This window comes from Rana temporaria, chromosome 5, assembly GCF_905171775.1.
Source record: "Rana temporaria chromosome 5, aRanTem1.1, whole genome shotgun sequence".
NCBI lineage: Eukaryota > Metazoa > Chordata > Amphibia > Anura > Ranidae > Rana > Rana temporaria.
In genome coordinates this window covers 359724016-359736332 of record NC_053493.1, presented here as the reverse complement: position 1 = coordinate 359736332, position 12317 = coordinate 359724016, and the positions used below count along the sequence as shown (strand labels likewise).

The 12317-nt window shown below is 43.7% G+C and overlaps 1 protein-coding gene across 1 annotated transcript in view; it reads left to right on the top strand.

Annotated features, from left to right (window-relative positions):
• The window catches only part of INTS8 (integrator complex subunit 8), a 110748-nt gene that overhangs the window by 52376 nt on the left and 46055 nt on the right, over nt 1-12317 (top strand). The window contains exons 12-16 of the mRNA XM_040354703.1: nt 342-412; nt 1075-1250; nt 4829-4962; nt 5142-5252; nt 10442-10643. Coding sequence (XP_040210637.1) covers nt 342-412; nt 1075-1250; nt 4829-4962; nt 5142-5252; nt 10442-10643 — 694 coding nt within the window. The remainder of the gene's footprint in view (nt 1-341; nt 413-1074; nt 1251-4828; nt 4963-5141; nt 5253-10441; nt 10644-12317) is intronic.

Sequence of the window (12317 nt, the reverse complement as noted above, 5' to 3'; positions counted from 1 at the left end):
ATTTTCTGAGATTGTGAATTTGGGGTTTTCATGAGCTGTAAGTCATAATCATCACAATTATAACAAATCACGGCTTGAAATACCTTGCTTTGCATGTAATGAGTCTATCTCATATATTAGTTTCACCTTTTAAGTTGCATCGGTAAAATAAATGAACTTTTGAACGATATTCTAGTTATTCGAGTTTCACCTTTAGGTAGATCTACGCATTTTATTTTATTTTGCAAGGGTATATATAATAGTCTTAGACTGGGGTTGGGCGTAAATTTAGCCTTAGAATTTGACTGGAATTACACTTTAATATCATTACAGAGCAGTCATTTATTCATATTATTTTTTAGGTGTGTTCCAGGTCCCTGAAGTTTGAGGAAGCAACGGAGTCTCAAAGACGAATGGTAGCTTCATTTTTAAAGTAAGCATCCGATTCAACCACAAGCGTTGCCAAAAAAGGGCTGATTCTGAAAAATAAATTGGATACCGATTTGTATTTCATAAGCTTCCTTTCTGTAACCTGGACTGGAAAAGTGAAATGTTGAGTTAATTAGCCTGCCATTCTAAAAAGTTCCATGTCCTTGTACAAGTTTTTATAATGCTAGCCCTGTGTAGTTTCTGATTGTAGGTACAAGGATAAGTAACCTACTGTATCAAGTAAGGATGGTCATAGATTTCAGATATCTCCCTGAAAATGATGAACTTGGCAATATCTGCCCATCCTTGAGCAAGTAGTTGGAGTGCAGGGTTCCAGTACCAATAAATATACACAAGTGGTCTTTTTGGTGGCGCTGGCCTGGGCAATGCTTGTAATCAAAAGGATCACTTGCTTTTTTTTTTTTTTTTTTTTTTTTTTTTTTTTTTGGTTCCTTCCTCTCTTTCCTAGCAATAGGTAACCTCTTTGCCTTTTATTTAGTTTGAAGCATTATAAAGTTGAGTGCAGCTTATCTTGAAATTAATGTGCTGCTATAGATAAAGCCTAATTTATTCCATTAGTTCCTCCCAAGAAGTCCAAATAAACAGTAAGCTATATTTCAATATAAACATGTGCCTAATTCCTGTTTTTTCCCCTTCTTCATCCAGAAACTTATGCTTGAATATCGAAGACTTACAGCTAGTGTTCATGATTTCCACCCATGAGCTGTTCATGAGACTGCTGACAGATGACGAAAGGAAGATGCTTATTGAGCAAATCAGGCAGAGGACCTCCCACACCAATCTCTGTACTAAGCCTGTGACCTCCTTCTATGATATACCAGGTCAGCTGCAATATCTCTTCTCTTTGGATTGTTTTTTGTTAGTGCTATCTCTCCTTATGATCGCATTCACTTGGTAGGTTTTATCTGGACAGCACACTGAGCAGCAGACTTCCTTTTATCAGTGTACGACTGACTGCTGATAAACTGGGAGGTTCCAGAGTTCCCACGCTGCTTCTGTAGGGTATAGAACTCCTAGAGGTGCATCCAGGGTTTGTGACTTACCTGGCATAAAATGCCTAACTTATCTGAATTTTGGTGTCGGCTGACCATTCATTGTTCAATTTTCTAATACAATTTCTTTACGATCGCCTTAGATTTTCCTTCAACTATGTAGTGCAACAGCTTGCCTGATTGGATACAAATTGAAAGTGTTAAGGTTTGACCTCCATATTGCATGTTTATTTTTTGGTAAATGTAAAGGAAAATTGTACAAGTAAATTTTATAATGTATGGCCAGCTTTAACAAATAACTTTTTCTTCATTGTTAAAAAAAATGACATTGATCTTTTAACCATTTCATGATCAAAGGTCAATGAAACCTAGTTGTCAAGACCAAATTTAGCAGTGTCCATATGCATCGGGTAATTTGGTATCAAAACCAAAAATGTAATATATTGCAGCTTACCAATCCTTAGACATGGTGGCTGCATTAATTTTCCTTTTTTTTTTTTTTTTTTTTAAGGCTTTTTTTTCCTTTCCTTTACCTGTTGATCCAGCCAGTAACACACTTGACCACTAACAGTAACACACACTGTAACACTTGAGAAACGCACTCTGTCTTAACCTGGCCATAGATTGGTCGAGATTTGATCAATCTATGGCCAGGCTGATTGTACTGCAGTTGATCCATCGACTTTCCCCCATCAACAATTACCGTATTGATGTGGGAATCATGCAATTATTCACCCTGCATGCAGCCAGTGACATCACTGGCGCATGCGCTCAGAAGGTCCTGCATACCTTGCTGGAAATGAGGGCTCCCGCGAGCATGTGCAGGAGTGATGTCATCCCGTCTGTGGCCAACCAGAGCCTGCAAACTCAGAAGAAAGTTAGGGGAAACATACCAGCCCTCTCAGCAGTGACTTTACAGTGCTGGAGAGCTTTATTCCAAGGTGAGTATTTCATAGTGGAGCAAATACTGTAGCTGCTAACTTTTAATATAAGGACACTAACCTGTCCAGGGATCCTGCGATTCCAACACCCCCCAAGCCGATTTGTTCAGCAGGTTCCAGTAAGGAAAACTGTCAGTGAAGCCTTCAGGCTTCACAGCCGGTTTCCTACTGCGCGTTCGTGAGTTACACTGCGCTTTTTGAGTGGTTTTGTCATTTTTTGGGAGGCACACAGGTCCCAGTAGAAAGCAGGGGTAAGGAGGAGGGGTCAGACATGACGCAGATCACCATGCAGTGATTTTTACCATGAAGTGGGACCAGGTACCTGTCAGAACCAGGTACACGCTTCACCTTTTGGGTGGAGATTAGCTTTAAAATTTGTGCATGCATACTTTAATATCCGTGCTACCTTTTGCATTATCCATATTTCATATTGTCCATATGTCATCTTGCCTAGTGTGTTCTTCAGCATTGGTAGGAGGTAATGAAGGGGTGCTCTCATGTGAACCAAGTCACAGGAAATTCTCTGGAACTTTTTTTTTTTTGTCAGGAACAGGCCATTTGTCAGGAACAGGCCATGTTAGTGTGTGGCAGTTTTTTTCCCCATCCAATCCTCTCTCTACCTGACTCTTTTATTTTCTTAAGCCAAAAATGCAGCCGTCAACAAATGAAAATAGAGGACACAGGTCAGTGCTGGGAGGGGCCACATTATTTTGTGCAACAATTGTCTGCACCTTATGCAAATGCAACTGAGCAGGCATGCATTATTTGTAACTTATATTTTCAGACAGTTTGCAAAAAAAAATAAAAAATTCTGGTTAAGGCTTTATTTGGTACAGTTTTTTCATAACCCAAGGTCAAAGATGCCTAGATGTCAAGACCAAATTTGGCATAATCAGTATGCATTGGTTTATTTCTCTTACACAGGTACTCCTTTTTCTGCCTAAGGCCCCATTCACACAGGGCTCTTTCCACACCGATCAGCAGGGCATCTGTGAGCGAATTCCCTGCTGATTAGAGCAGCATGGGCAAGAGGACACATCCATTTTGGCTTGGCATAGGCAGAACAGACACGGAAAAACCCACTTTTCTCTATGGATGGGCAGCAGTGAACAGACTTCGCTTTTGTTTTTTTTACCCGGCTACCTATGATCCACTCCCCTTAAAGAGGTAGTAAACTGCATAAAAAAAAAAAAAAGATTTAGGTCATAATGTGTTAGTGTGCATCACATAGGATTTTATTAAAAGATAAATTCGCCTTTCCGAACGTTGCATGTCTGCCCCTTCCCCCCCCCCCCCCCCCCCCCCGTGATTATCTCCCCCGCACCCACTGTCATGCGGGCCTCCACCCACAAGGGCGCATCATTCATTCACATATCCCTGTGAAACCAATGAACTAAAATCCTTTTGTGGTTGACGTCTTGTAGTTCTCAATGAACTACCAGGGTGATGCTTAGTGCTCTAGTCATTCATTGAGCTTCCTGTCATTCAGTGACTGCCTGCCCATATCGGAGGTACAGGCAGACAGCTACACAGACTATCTGCAGAAGCCTGGCATTATATCCATGATTCGCTGATTGTGGGTGCAATACTTTACAGGCCCCTAAAAAATAATAAAAAATTGCATTTATTATTATTTTTTTTGTAAAGGTGAACTTATCCTTTTCAATAAATCCATCTTCCCCAAGGCCTCATTCACGCTTGGCGGACTCCCGAGTCCGCCTGCTCCCGTCGGCTCAGCGGGAGATCAGTCCGCAGATCTCCGCTGAGCTGACGGATGACAAGCTCCTCTCTGCTCACTGAGCGGGGAGGGGCTTGTCGGGAGCCGCTGTGTCCTATGGAGCGATCTGATGAAAGCGGACAGCATGTCCGTTTTCATCAGATCTTACCCGATCCGATCCGCATGGACGGATGGGGACGTGGCCCCCATACGTTTTGTTTTTTTTAGCGGGTTGGATGTCAGCGGACATGTCTCCGCTGACATCCGACGCTCCATAGCAATGCATGGAGCGGCCGTTCAGGTCCGTGACAGACGGACCCCGAACGGCCCAGTGTGAATGAGGCCTAAAGCTCAGCACATACGTTACAATCTGATGTACAATTTTCTTTAGATCTACCGAAAAGTAGGTAGTTAAAAGACCTGCTCGACTGGATACAGACTGATTGGACAGTTTAGGTAGGTCCTCATATTACAACATTTCGGTAGCTCTTAGGTCGATTGTACCAAAGTTGTACAGACAAATTTTAACATGTATGGTGATCCACTATATGGATTGCTCATCTCCAAGTGCTCTTCTTCCCTCTCCCATTGATGCAAGCATCCACACTCTTCCTTTTTTCATGGGCTCGATATTTATCTATGCCTAGATTCTGTACGTTATGGGGAATTGAAATGTCTGTACAGGAAGTAACAAATGTGTGGACTGTTACGGGGTCTTTTTCAGCTTTTAATCTTGTGCACTTTTTTAGCTTCTTCCAATGTGAACGTTGGACAGCTAGAACATCAACTCATCCTTAGTGTCGATCCCTGGAGAATACGTCAGCTTCTGATTGAACTATATGGCATGACCTCTGACAACCTGTTCTGGACTGTGTCTAGCAAGGTACAGTACATACAAGAAGTAATTGCTCCAAAGACATGTAATAATATTATCTTGGGCAGTTGTTCTTAATAGTAGTGAATTAATTTATGTGTTTTTGTTTTTTGTTATTTTCCCCTTTTTTATAAATTTGCATGCATGTTTCTGAAAATGCAATTTTTTTTTTTTTTTTTTCATTTTAGTGGGAAGTGCCAACAGTATATGGCGGAATAATCCTGGGAATTAAAGATCACCTGACAAGAGACCTTGTCTATATACTGCTAGCCAAAAGCTTACACTGCAGTGCAATTAAGGTAAGTTGCTCTGCTTATTGGTGTGAATGTTGTATACAATGAAATGATAATAAATACCTCTGTGCAAAAGATGTCTATTGTGTAAACCAGGGGTGACCAACCACTGGTCCGGGGGCTACATGTGGCCCGCGGATGCCCTCCGATGTGGCCTGCGACCTCCTGCTCTGGAATAGCGGGTTGGCAAGCAAAGATCGTAAGTTGCCGACCCACCATACCACATCAGTGTTGTGAATGAAGCTGGTGGTAGAGGAAGAAAGTGGCTGTGGAGCAGAGCCCCATAAGCCGATGCTTCCTCTACAGCGCTGGCTTTTGCCACAGGTAGAGTCTATGGCAAAGTTCAGCTAACCCGCAGGATAGACACAGCTGCACGTGCGTTGTGGGTAAACCTCAGCACAACAGTGTAAAAGCAGTCTTAGGCCCTTTTCACACGATCAGCCTGACCAAATGGGACTCTCAATTCACCTCTACAGAGCGACAGATGTCCGTTCACGCCCGCCTACCTCCAATCCGAAAAACATTTTGCCCCCTTCCATCTGGGCAAATCCGAGGGAATATAGAGTAGCTGTGACCTGTCATCCGTCTGCTCCGCTCATTGTGGCCCTCGACTGGTTACCAAGTTGCTTAAGTGGCCCTCGCGCTTCAAAAGGTTGGGCACCCCTGGTGTAAACAATATAGCTTTAGTACTAATGGGTGTTCAAAAAATGCCAGATGTGGTTGCTGCAAAAACCACACTGTGTTCCCATCAGGGATGACATTTTATACAGTTGTGCTCATAAGTTTACATACCCTGGCAGAATGTCCCTCTCCTAGATGTGCTGAGCTGGTAGAGACATCCCCAAAAAGACTTGCAGCTGTAATTGCAGGGAAAGGTGGTTCTATGAAGTATTGATTTAGGGGGGCTGAATACAAATGCACACCGCACTTTTCACATGATTTGTAAAAAAAAAAAAAAAACTGTAAACCATTTATCATTTCCCTTCCACTTCACAATTATATGCCACTTTGTGTTGGTCCATTACATAAAATCCCAAATAAAAAACATTTGTTTTTGGTTGTAACATGACAAAATGTGGGAAAAATTCAAGGGGTGTGGAATATGTTTTCAAGGCACTTGTATGTGTATGAGTAATAGGTGAATGGCAGAAATAGGAACTTGAAATGTCTTTTAGCTTCCTGAGCTGATTTTAGGTCTCTGTACAATGTTCCCTGAGCTGTGCATAAGGTCACACATACTGGGTTGGGGTCATTAGAAGATATAGGCTGTTGGTGTATATTCTTGACTCTCTAGACCAGGCCTGCAGGGTGTTATTATTAGAGGTACATGGATGTTTTGCATCTTCCCATTACACAGGGTATCCACTTCAGACCCGGAGAACGTCCTGGGACGTCCTCGGCAGCTGCAGGCATCATTCAGATATCTTCAGCCGGCGATTCTGTGCACCAGAAGAACGATCGTTCTTCTAGGCAGCGGGAGGGGACGTCCCCCCCTCCTCCTGCCGCCATCCGGTGCTTCTCCGGGCTCTCCCGTGCCATCGGGGGCCCGGAGAGCGAATCGGCCGGCGCTCGTTGGTGAAGCATAGAGATGACTGGTGACCAGACGGTCACAGTCATCTCCATGACCGTCGGAGGACCGGGCGCGACGTTATGACGTCACGCCCGGTACCCGGAAGTAAACAAAGCCACTATCGCGGCTGTCGGCATGTAATCAGTGATTTTTTTTTCACCGATCTCATGCTTGTAAGCCTGTAGGAGAGATGTGGGGTCTTATTGACCCCAACATCTCTCCATAAAGAGGACCTGTCACACTGATTCCTATTACAAGGGATGTTTACATTCCTTGTAATAGGAATAAAAGTGATCAAAAAAAAAATTTTTTAAAAGTGTAAAAAAAAAAAAAAAAAAAAAATTTAAAACCCCTGTCCCGGTCGCTCGCGTGCAGAAGCGAACGCGCATGCAAGTCCCGCCCACATATGTAAACACCGTTCAAACCACACATGTGAGGTGTCGCCGCGTGCGTTAGAGCGTGTGCAACAATTCTAGCACTAGACCTCTTCTGTAACTCAAAAATAGTAACCTGTAAAAAAAATTAAAGCACCGCCTATGGAGATTTTTAAGTACCAAAGTTTGGCGCCATTCCATGAGTGTGCGCAATTTTAAAGCGTGACATGTTGGGTATCTATTTACTCGGCGTAACATCGTCTTTCACATTATACAAAAAAATTGAGCTAACTTTACTGTTCTGTTATTTTTTAATTCATGAAACTGTTTTTTTCCCTAAAAAAAGGCGTTTGAAAAATTATTTTGCAAATACTGTGCGATAAAAAAAAGTTGCAATGACCGCCATTTTATTCCCTAGGGTGTCTACTAAAAAAAAAATATATAATGTTTGGGGGTTCTGATTAATTTTCTAGCAAAAAAATTGTGATTTTTACATAAAGGAGAACAGTGCCAAAATAGGCCCGGTAACAAAGTGGGTATAGACCAAAGACCTGAAATCATGTGTCAGTTCTCATGTAGGCAGCACATGCAGGGTCTTCCTCCCGTGAAATCTACAAGAAGGGAGTTTTATGGTGGATCCAGAGATCTTATTATTTTTACCCCCAACCAACCCACATTCAGCAAAAAGATCCCTGTAAAACAATTGGGACAAAAAATGTTTAAAGAGACCCTGTCACAAGAGCATTTCAACAAAAATCTTCACATTCATATGTCGGTGATGTGTTTTTTTTTTATGCATGTAAAAGCTTCCTGTGTGTAGACTCCCTCCCTTCCTCTTCACTTTTTCCCCATATTAAGAGTTCTGTAGGGAGGGAATGAGGAGCTGGTCCAGCACAGAGAGTAATTTAGACACTCCCAGAATATGATTGGGCTTTGACGTGGTGGGGGGCATGGTGTTGGTAAACTTTTCTTGTAACTTCAAAGACACATTGCAAGTGAATAACAAAATGCTTGGTTTGTAACAAGATCTCCTTAAAGGGGTTGTAAATGGTTTCCTTTACCTTAGTGCAGTCCTCCTTCACTTACCTCATTCTTCCATTTTGCTTTTAAATGTCCTTATTTCTTCTGAGAAATCCTCACTTCCTGTTCTTCTGTCTGTAACTCCACACAGTAATGTGAGGCTTTCTCCCTGGTGTGGAGTGTCGTGTTCGCCCCCTCCCTTGGATTACCCCTAAAACACAGCTTCTTTCTCTATCTGCAACGTAGAGAGCGTCCTGACTCTCCTGTAGTCCAAGGGAGGGGGCGAGCACGACACTCCACACCAGGGAGAAAGCCTTGCATTACTGTGTGGAGTTACAGACAGAAGAACAGGAAGTGAGGATTTCTCAGAAGAAATAAGGACATTTTAAAAGCAAAATGGAAGGATGAGGTAAGTGAAGGAGGACTGCACTAAGACCCTTTCACACTGAGGAGTTTTTCAGGCGGTACAGCGCTAAAAATAGCGCTGCTATACCGCCTGAAAAACTCCTGCACTGCATACTCAATGTGAAAGCCCGAGGGCTTTCACACTGAGGCGATGCGCTGGCGGGAGAGAAATAAATCTCCTGCCGGCAGCATCTTTGGAGCGGTGAGAGGAGCGGTATGTATACCGCTCCTTCCCATTTGAAACAATGGGGAACCGCAGCAATACCGCCCGCAATGCGCCTCTGCAGAGGCGCATTGCAGGCGGTATTAACCCTTTATCGGCCGCTAGCGGGGGTTAATTCCGCACCACTAGCGGCCGAATCCCGCGGCAAATCCGACGGTATAGCGCCACTATTTTTAGCGGCGCTATACTGCCACTGCGCCTCCCGCCCCGGTGTGAAAGAGGCCTAAGGTAAAGGAAGCTATTTAGGGGGGAAAAAAATTGTACCTTTTACAACCCCTTTAACCACTTCCCTACCGGCGCATTGTAAAATGACGGGTGGACGTCATATGAAGTCTTGTGTTCCCGGCGTTCCCCGCGGCAGCGCTCGTGAGCCGGCGCAGGTGGCCGCGATTGCCGCCGGGCACCCGCGATTGCCGTAATCACGGCAGGCGTGTGGATGTGTGTGTGTAAACACACAGATCCACCTCCTGTCAGTGGTGAGGAGACCAATGTGTGTTCCCAGTACAGAGGAACACACATCGGTCTCCTCCCCTTGAGAGTCCCCTCCCCCCTACAGTTAGAACACACCTTAGGGAACATATTAACCCCTTCAGCGCCCTCTATTGTTTACCCCTTCCCTTCCAGTTAAATTTACACAGTAATCAATGCATATTTATAGCATTAATCGCTGTATAAATGTGAATGGTCCCAAAAACGTGTCAAAAGTGTCCGATTTGTTCGCCGCAATGTCACGGTCACAGTAAAAAACCGCCGCCAATACTAGTAAAAAAAATAATAAAATAAAAATGCCATAAATCTATCACCTATTTTGTAGACACTATAACTTTTGCGCAAACCAATCAATATATGATTATTGCGATTTTTTTTTTTTTTTTTTTTTTAAACCAAAAATATGTAGCAGAATACGTATCGGCCTAAACTGAGGAAATTTCGTTTTTGTTTTTTTTAATTGTAATATTAAATAAGTAAAAAATATTGTGTTTTTAAAAAAAAATTGTCGCTCTTCTTTTGTTTATAGCGCAAAAAATAAAAACCGCAGAGATGATCAAATACCACCAAACGAAAGCTCGATTTGTGGGGGGAAAAAAAACATAAAGATTTAGTTTGGGTACAGTGTTGCATGACCACGCAATTTTCATTTAAAGTGCAACAGCGCTGAAAACTAAAAATTGGTCTGGGCAGGAAGGGGGTGAAAATGCCCTGTATGGAAGGGGTTAATTCAGAAGCAGGAGTTATTCGTTGACTGAAACCTTTTAACGGGACTATATTAAAATGGCCACCTGAAGTATGAGAATTCATATCAGAAATAGGTGGGTTTTATTTCTGGGGGTTAATTTTCTAAAACTGACAAAATCTGGTGCAACTCTGCATAGGGACCAATCAGCTTCCAGGTTTTTTTTTGTCAAAGTTTAATTGAACAAGCTGAAGTTAGAAGCCGATTGGCTACCATGCAGAGCTGCACCAGGTTTTGTACTCTTCGGTTTTAGTGAATCCACCCCATTGTCTTGCTCACTTTATTCACCACAGCCTTTTAGTTCTCCAATATGATGACTTTTCCAAAGCGGTCTGTGAGGTTTACTTGACTTGTTTGTGTATTTCACAGGACTTTCCTCACGCTAAGCAGCTGCTCACTTCCTGTTTAGAGCTGGTGACAGAATTCTCTCCCAAGCTGCGCCAGGTTATGCTCAATGAGATGCTGCTATTGGATATTTGCACCCATGAGGCTGGAGGCGGAGTCTCTGCTGATCGGCCGCCACCGGAACTTGTCAGCAGAGTACGAGGCTACCTGGAAATGAGGATTCCTGGTGAGACTTCTGACTAATTCTTCCTACAGATTGAACTATCCTTTTAATGCACACCTAAGCTACACACCCTCAAGCTGGCTATATACACTGATCAACGTTTGGCCTGTTCAGCAGGGACCAGCTCACTTTCAATCAGTGTGTGGCCTTCCCTGCTCAACAGAAGTCGACCATTTGATTGACTTCTGTCAAAGGGACATTTTTTAGAATTTTTTTTCCACTGGGTGTACCCATCAGAATACAATGTCCCAGTGGGGGGATTTCTCAGTCCACCTCGTTTTTTTGGATGGAGAACTCTGCTAGGTTTTTGTTTTTTTGTTTGTTTTTCCAGCATGCATTGGGCTGTGTATAGCCATGCATGGTTTAAATTTCAGCCATGGCAGCAGCTGTCAGAATGCAGTCGTCGTCAGGGGGAATTGAACAACCCACGCTATTTAAAGCGGGGGTTCACCCTATTAATAAAAAAAAATAAAACATTTTTTTTCCCTCTAGCATAAAATGAGGCATAGTAGCGCGAGCTACAGTATGCCTGTCTTTATTTTTTTATCCCCGTACTCACTGTGCACTCGTAGATACAAGATTACGACTCCCAGCGGGGAATGGGCGTTTCTATGGAGAGGGAAGGTGATTGACGGCCGGCTCTGGCACGTCGCGCATCTCCGGAAATAGCCGAAATAGGACTTGGCGCTTCACGGCGCCTGCGCATAGTCTGTGCGCAGGCGCCATATAGCGCCGTGAAGAGCCGAGACCTGTTCCGGCTGTCTTCGGGGAGCGTGACGTGCCAGAGCCGGCCGTCAATCACCTTCCCTCTCCATAGGAACGCCCATTCCCTGCGGGGAGTCGTAATCTTGTATCTACGATTACACAGTGAGTACGGGGATAAAAAAATAAAGACAGGCATACTGTAGCTCGCGCTACTATGCCTCATTTTATGCTAAAAAGTTATGGAGGGTGAACCACCGCTTTAAGCAATTGTAAAGGCTCCATTTATTTATTTTTAATAATAAACATGTAATACGTTCCTGCTCTGTGCAGTAGTTTTGCACAGAGCAGCTCTGATCCTCTTCTCTGAGCCCCCGCCAGCACTTCTGGCCCCTTCCCCTTGCTAAGTGCCCCCATAGCAAGGCGCTTGCTCTGGGGGCACTTGTGCTTGCTTCCTCCCAAGCCAGTTCATCAACCCTGTCCTCCGGGCCCACTAACAGGCCAGGTTTGCAAGATAACTGAAATACATCACAGGCGATATAATTTGCTGCTCAGTGATTGCAGTATTCTGGTCTGCATCTTCCCAAGGTAATACATAAAACCTGGCCTGTTAGTGGCCCTGAGGACAGGGTTGATGACCACTGGTCTATTGGACACATATAGCTAGATTCAGAGAGACTTAGGCTGGCGTATCAGTAGATACGCCAGCCTAAGTCTGAATTTGCGTCGGCGCTAATTTTAAGCGTATTCTGGTAACCAGATACGCTTAAATTAGGCTCAAATACGAGCGGAGTAAGTGTCTTACATCGTCGTATCCTAAAGTGTAATTTTTAGGCTGACCGCTAGGTGGCGCTTCTATTGCGGTCGGCATAGAATATGTAAATCACTAGATACGCCTTTTCCCGAACGTACGCCCGGCCGATGCAGTACAGATACGCCGTTTACGTAACGCATTATCAGGCCTAAAGTTATTCC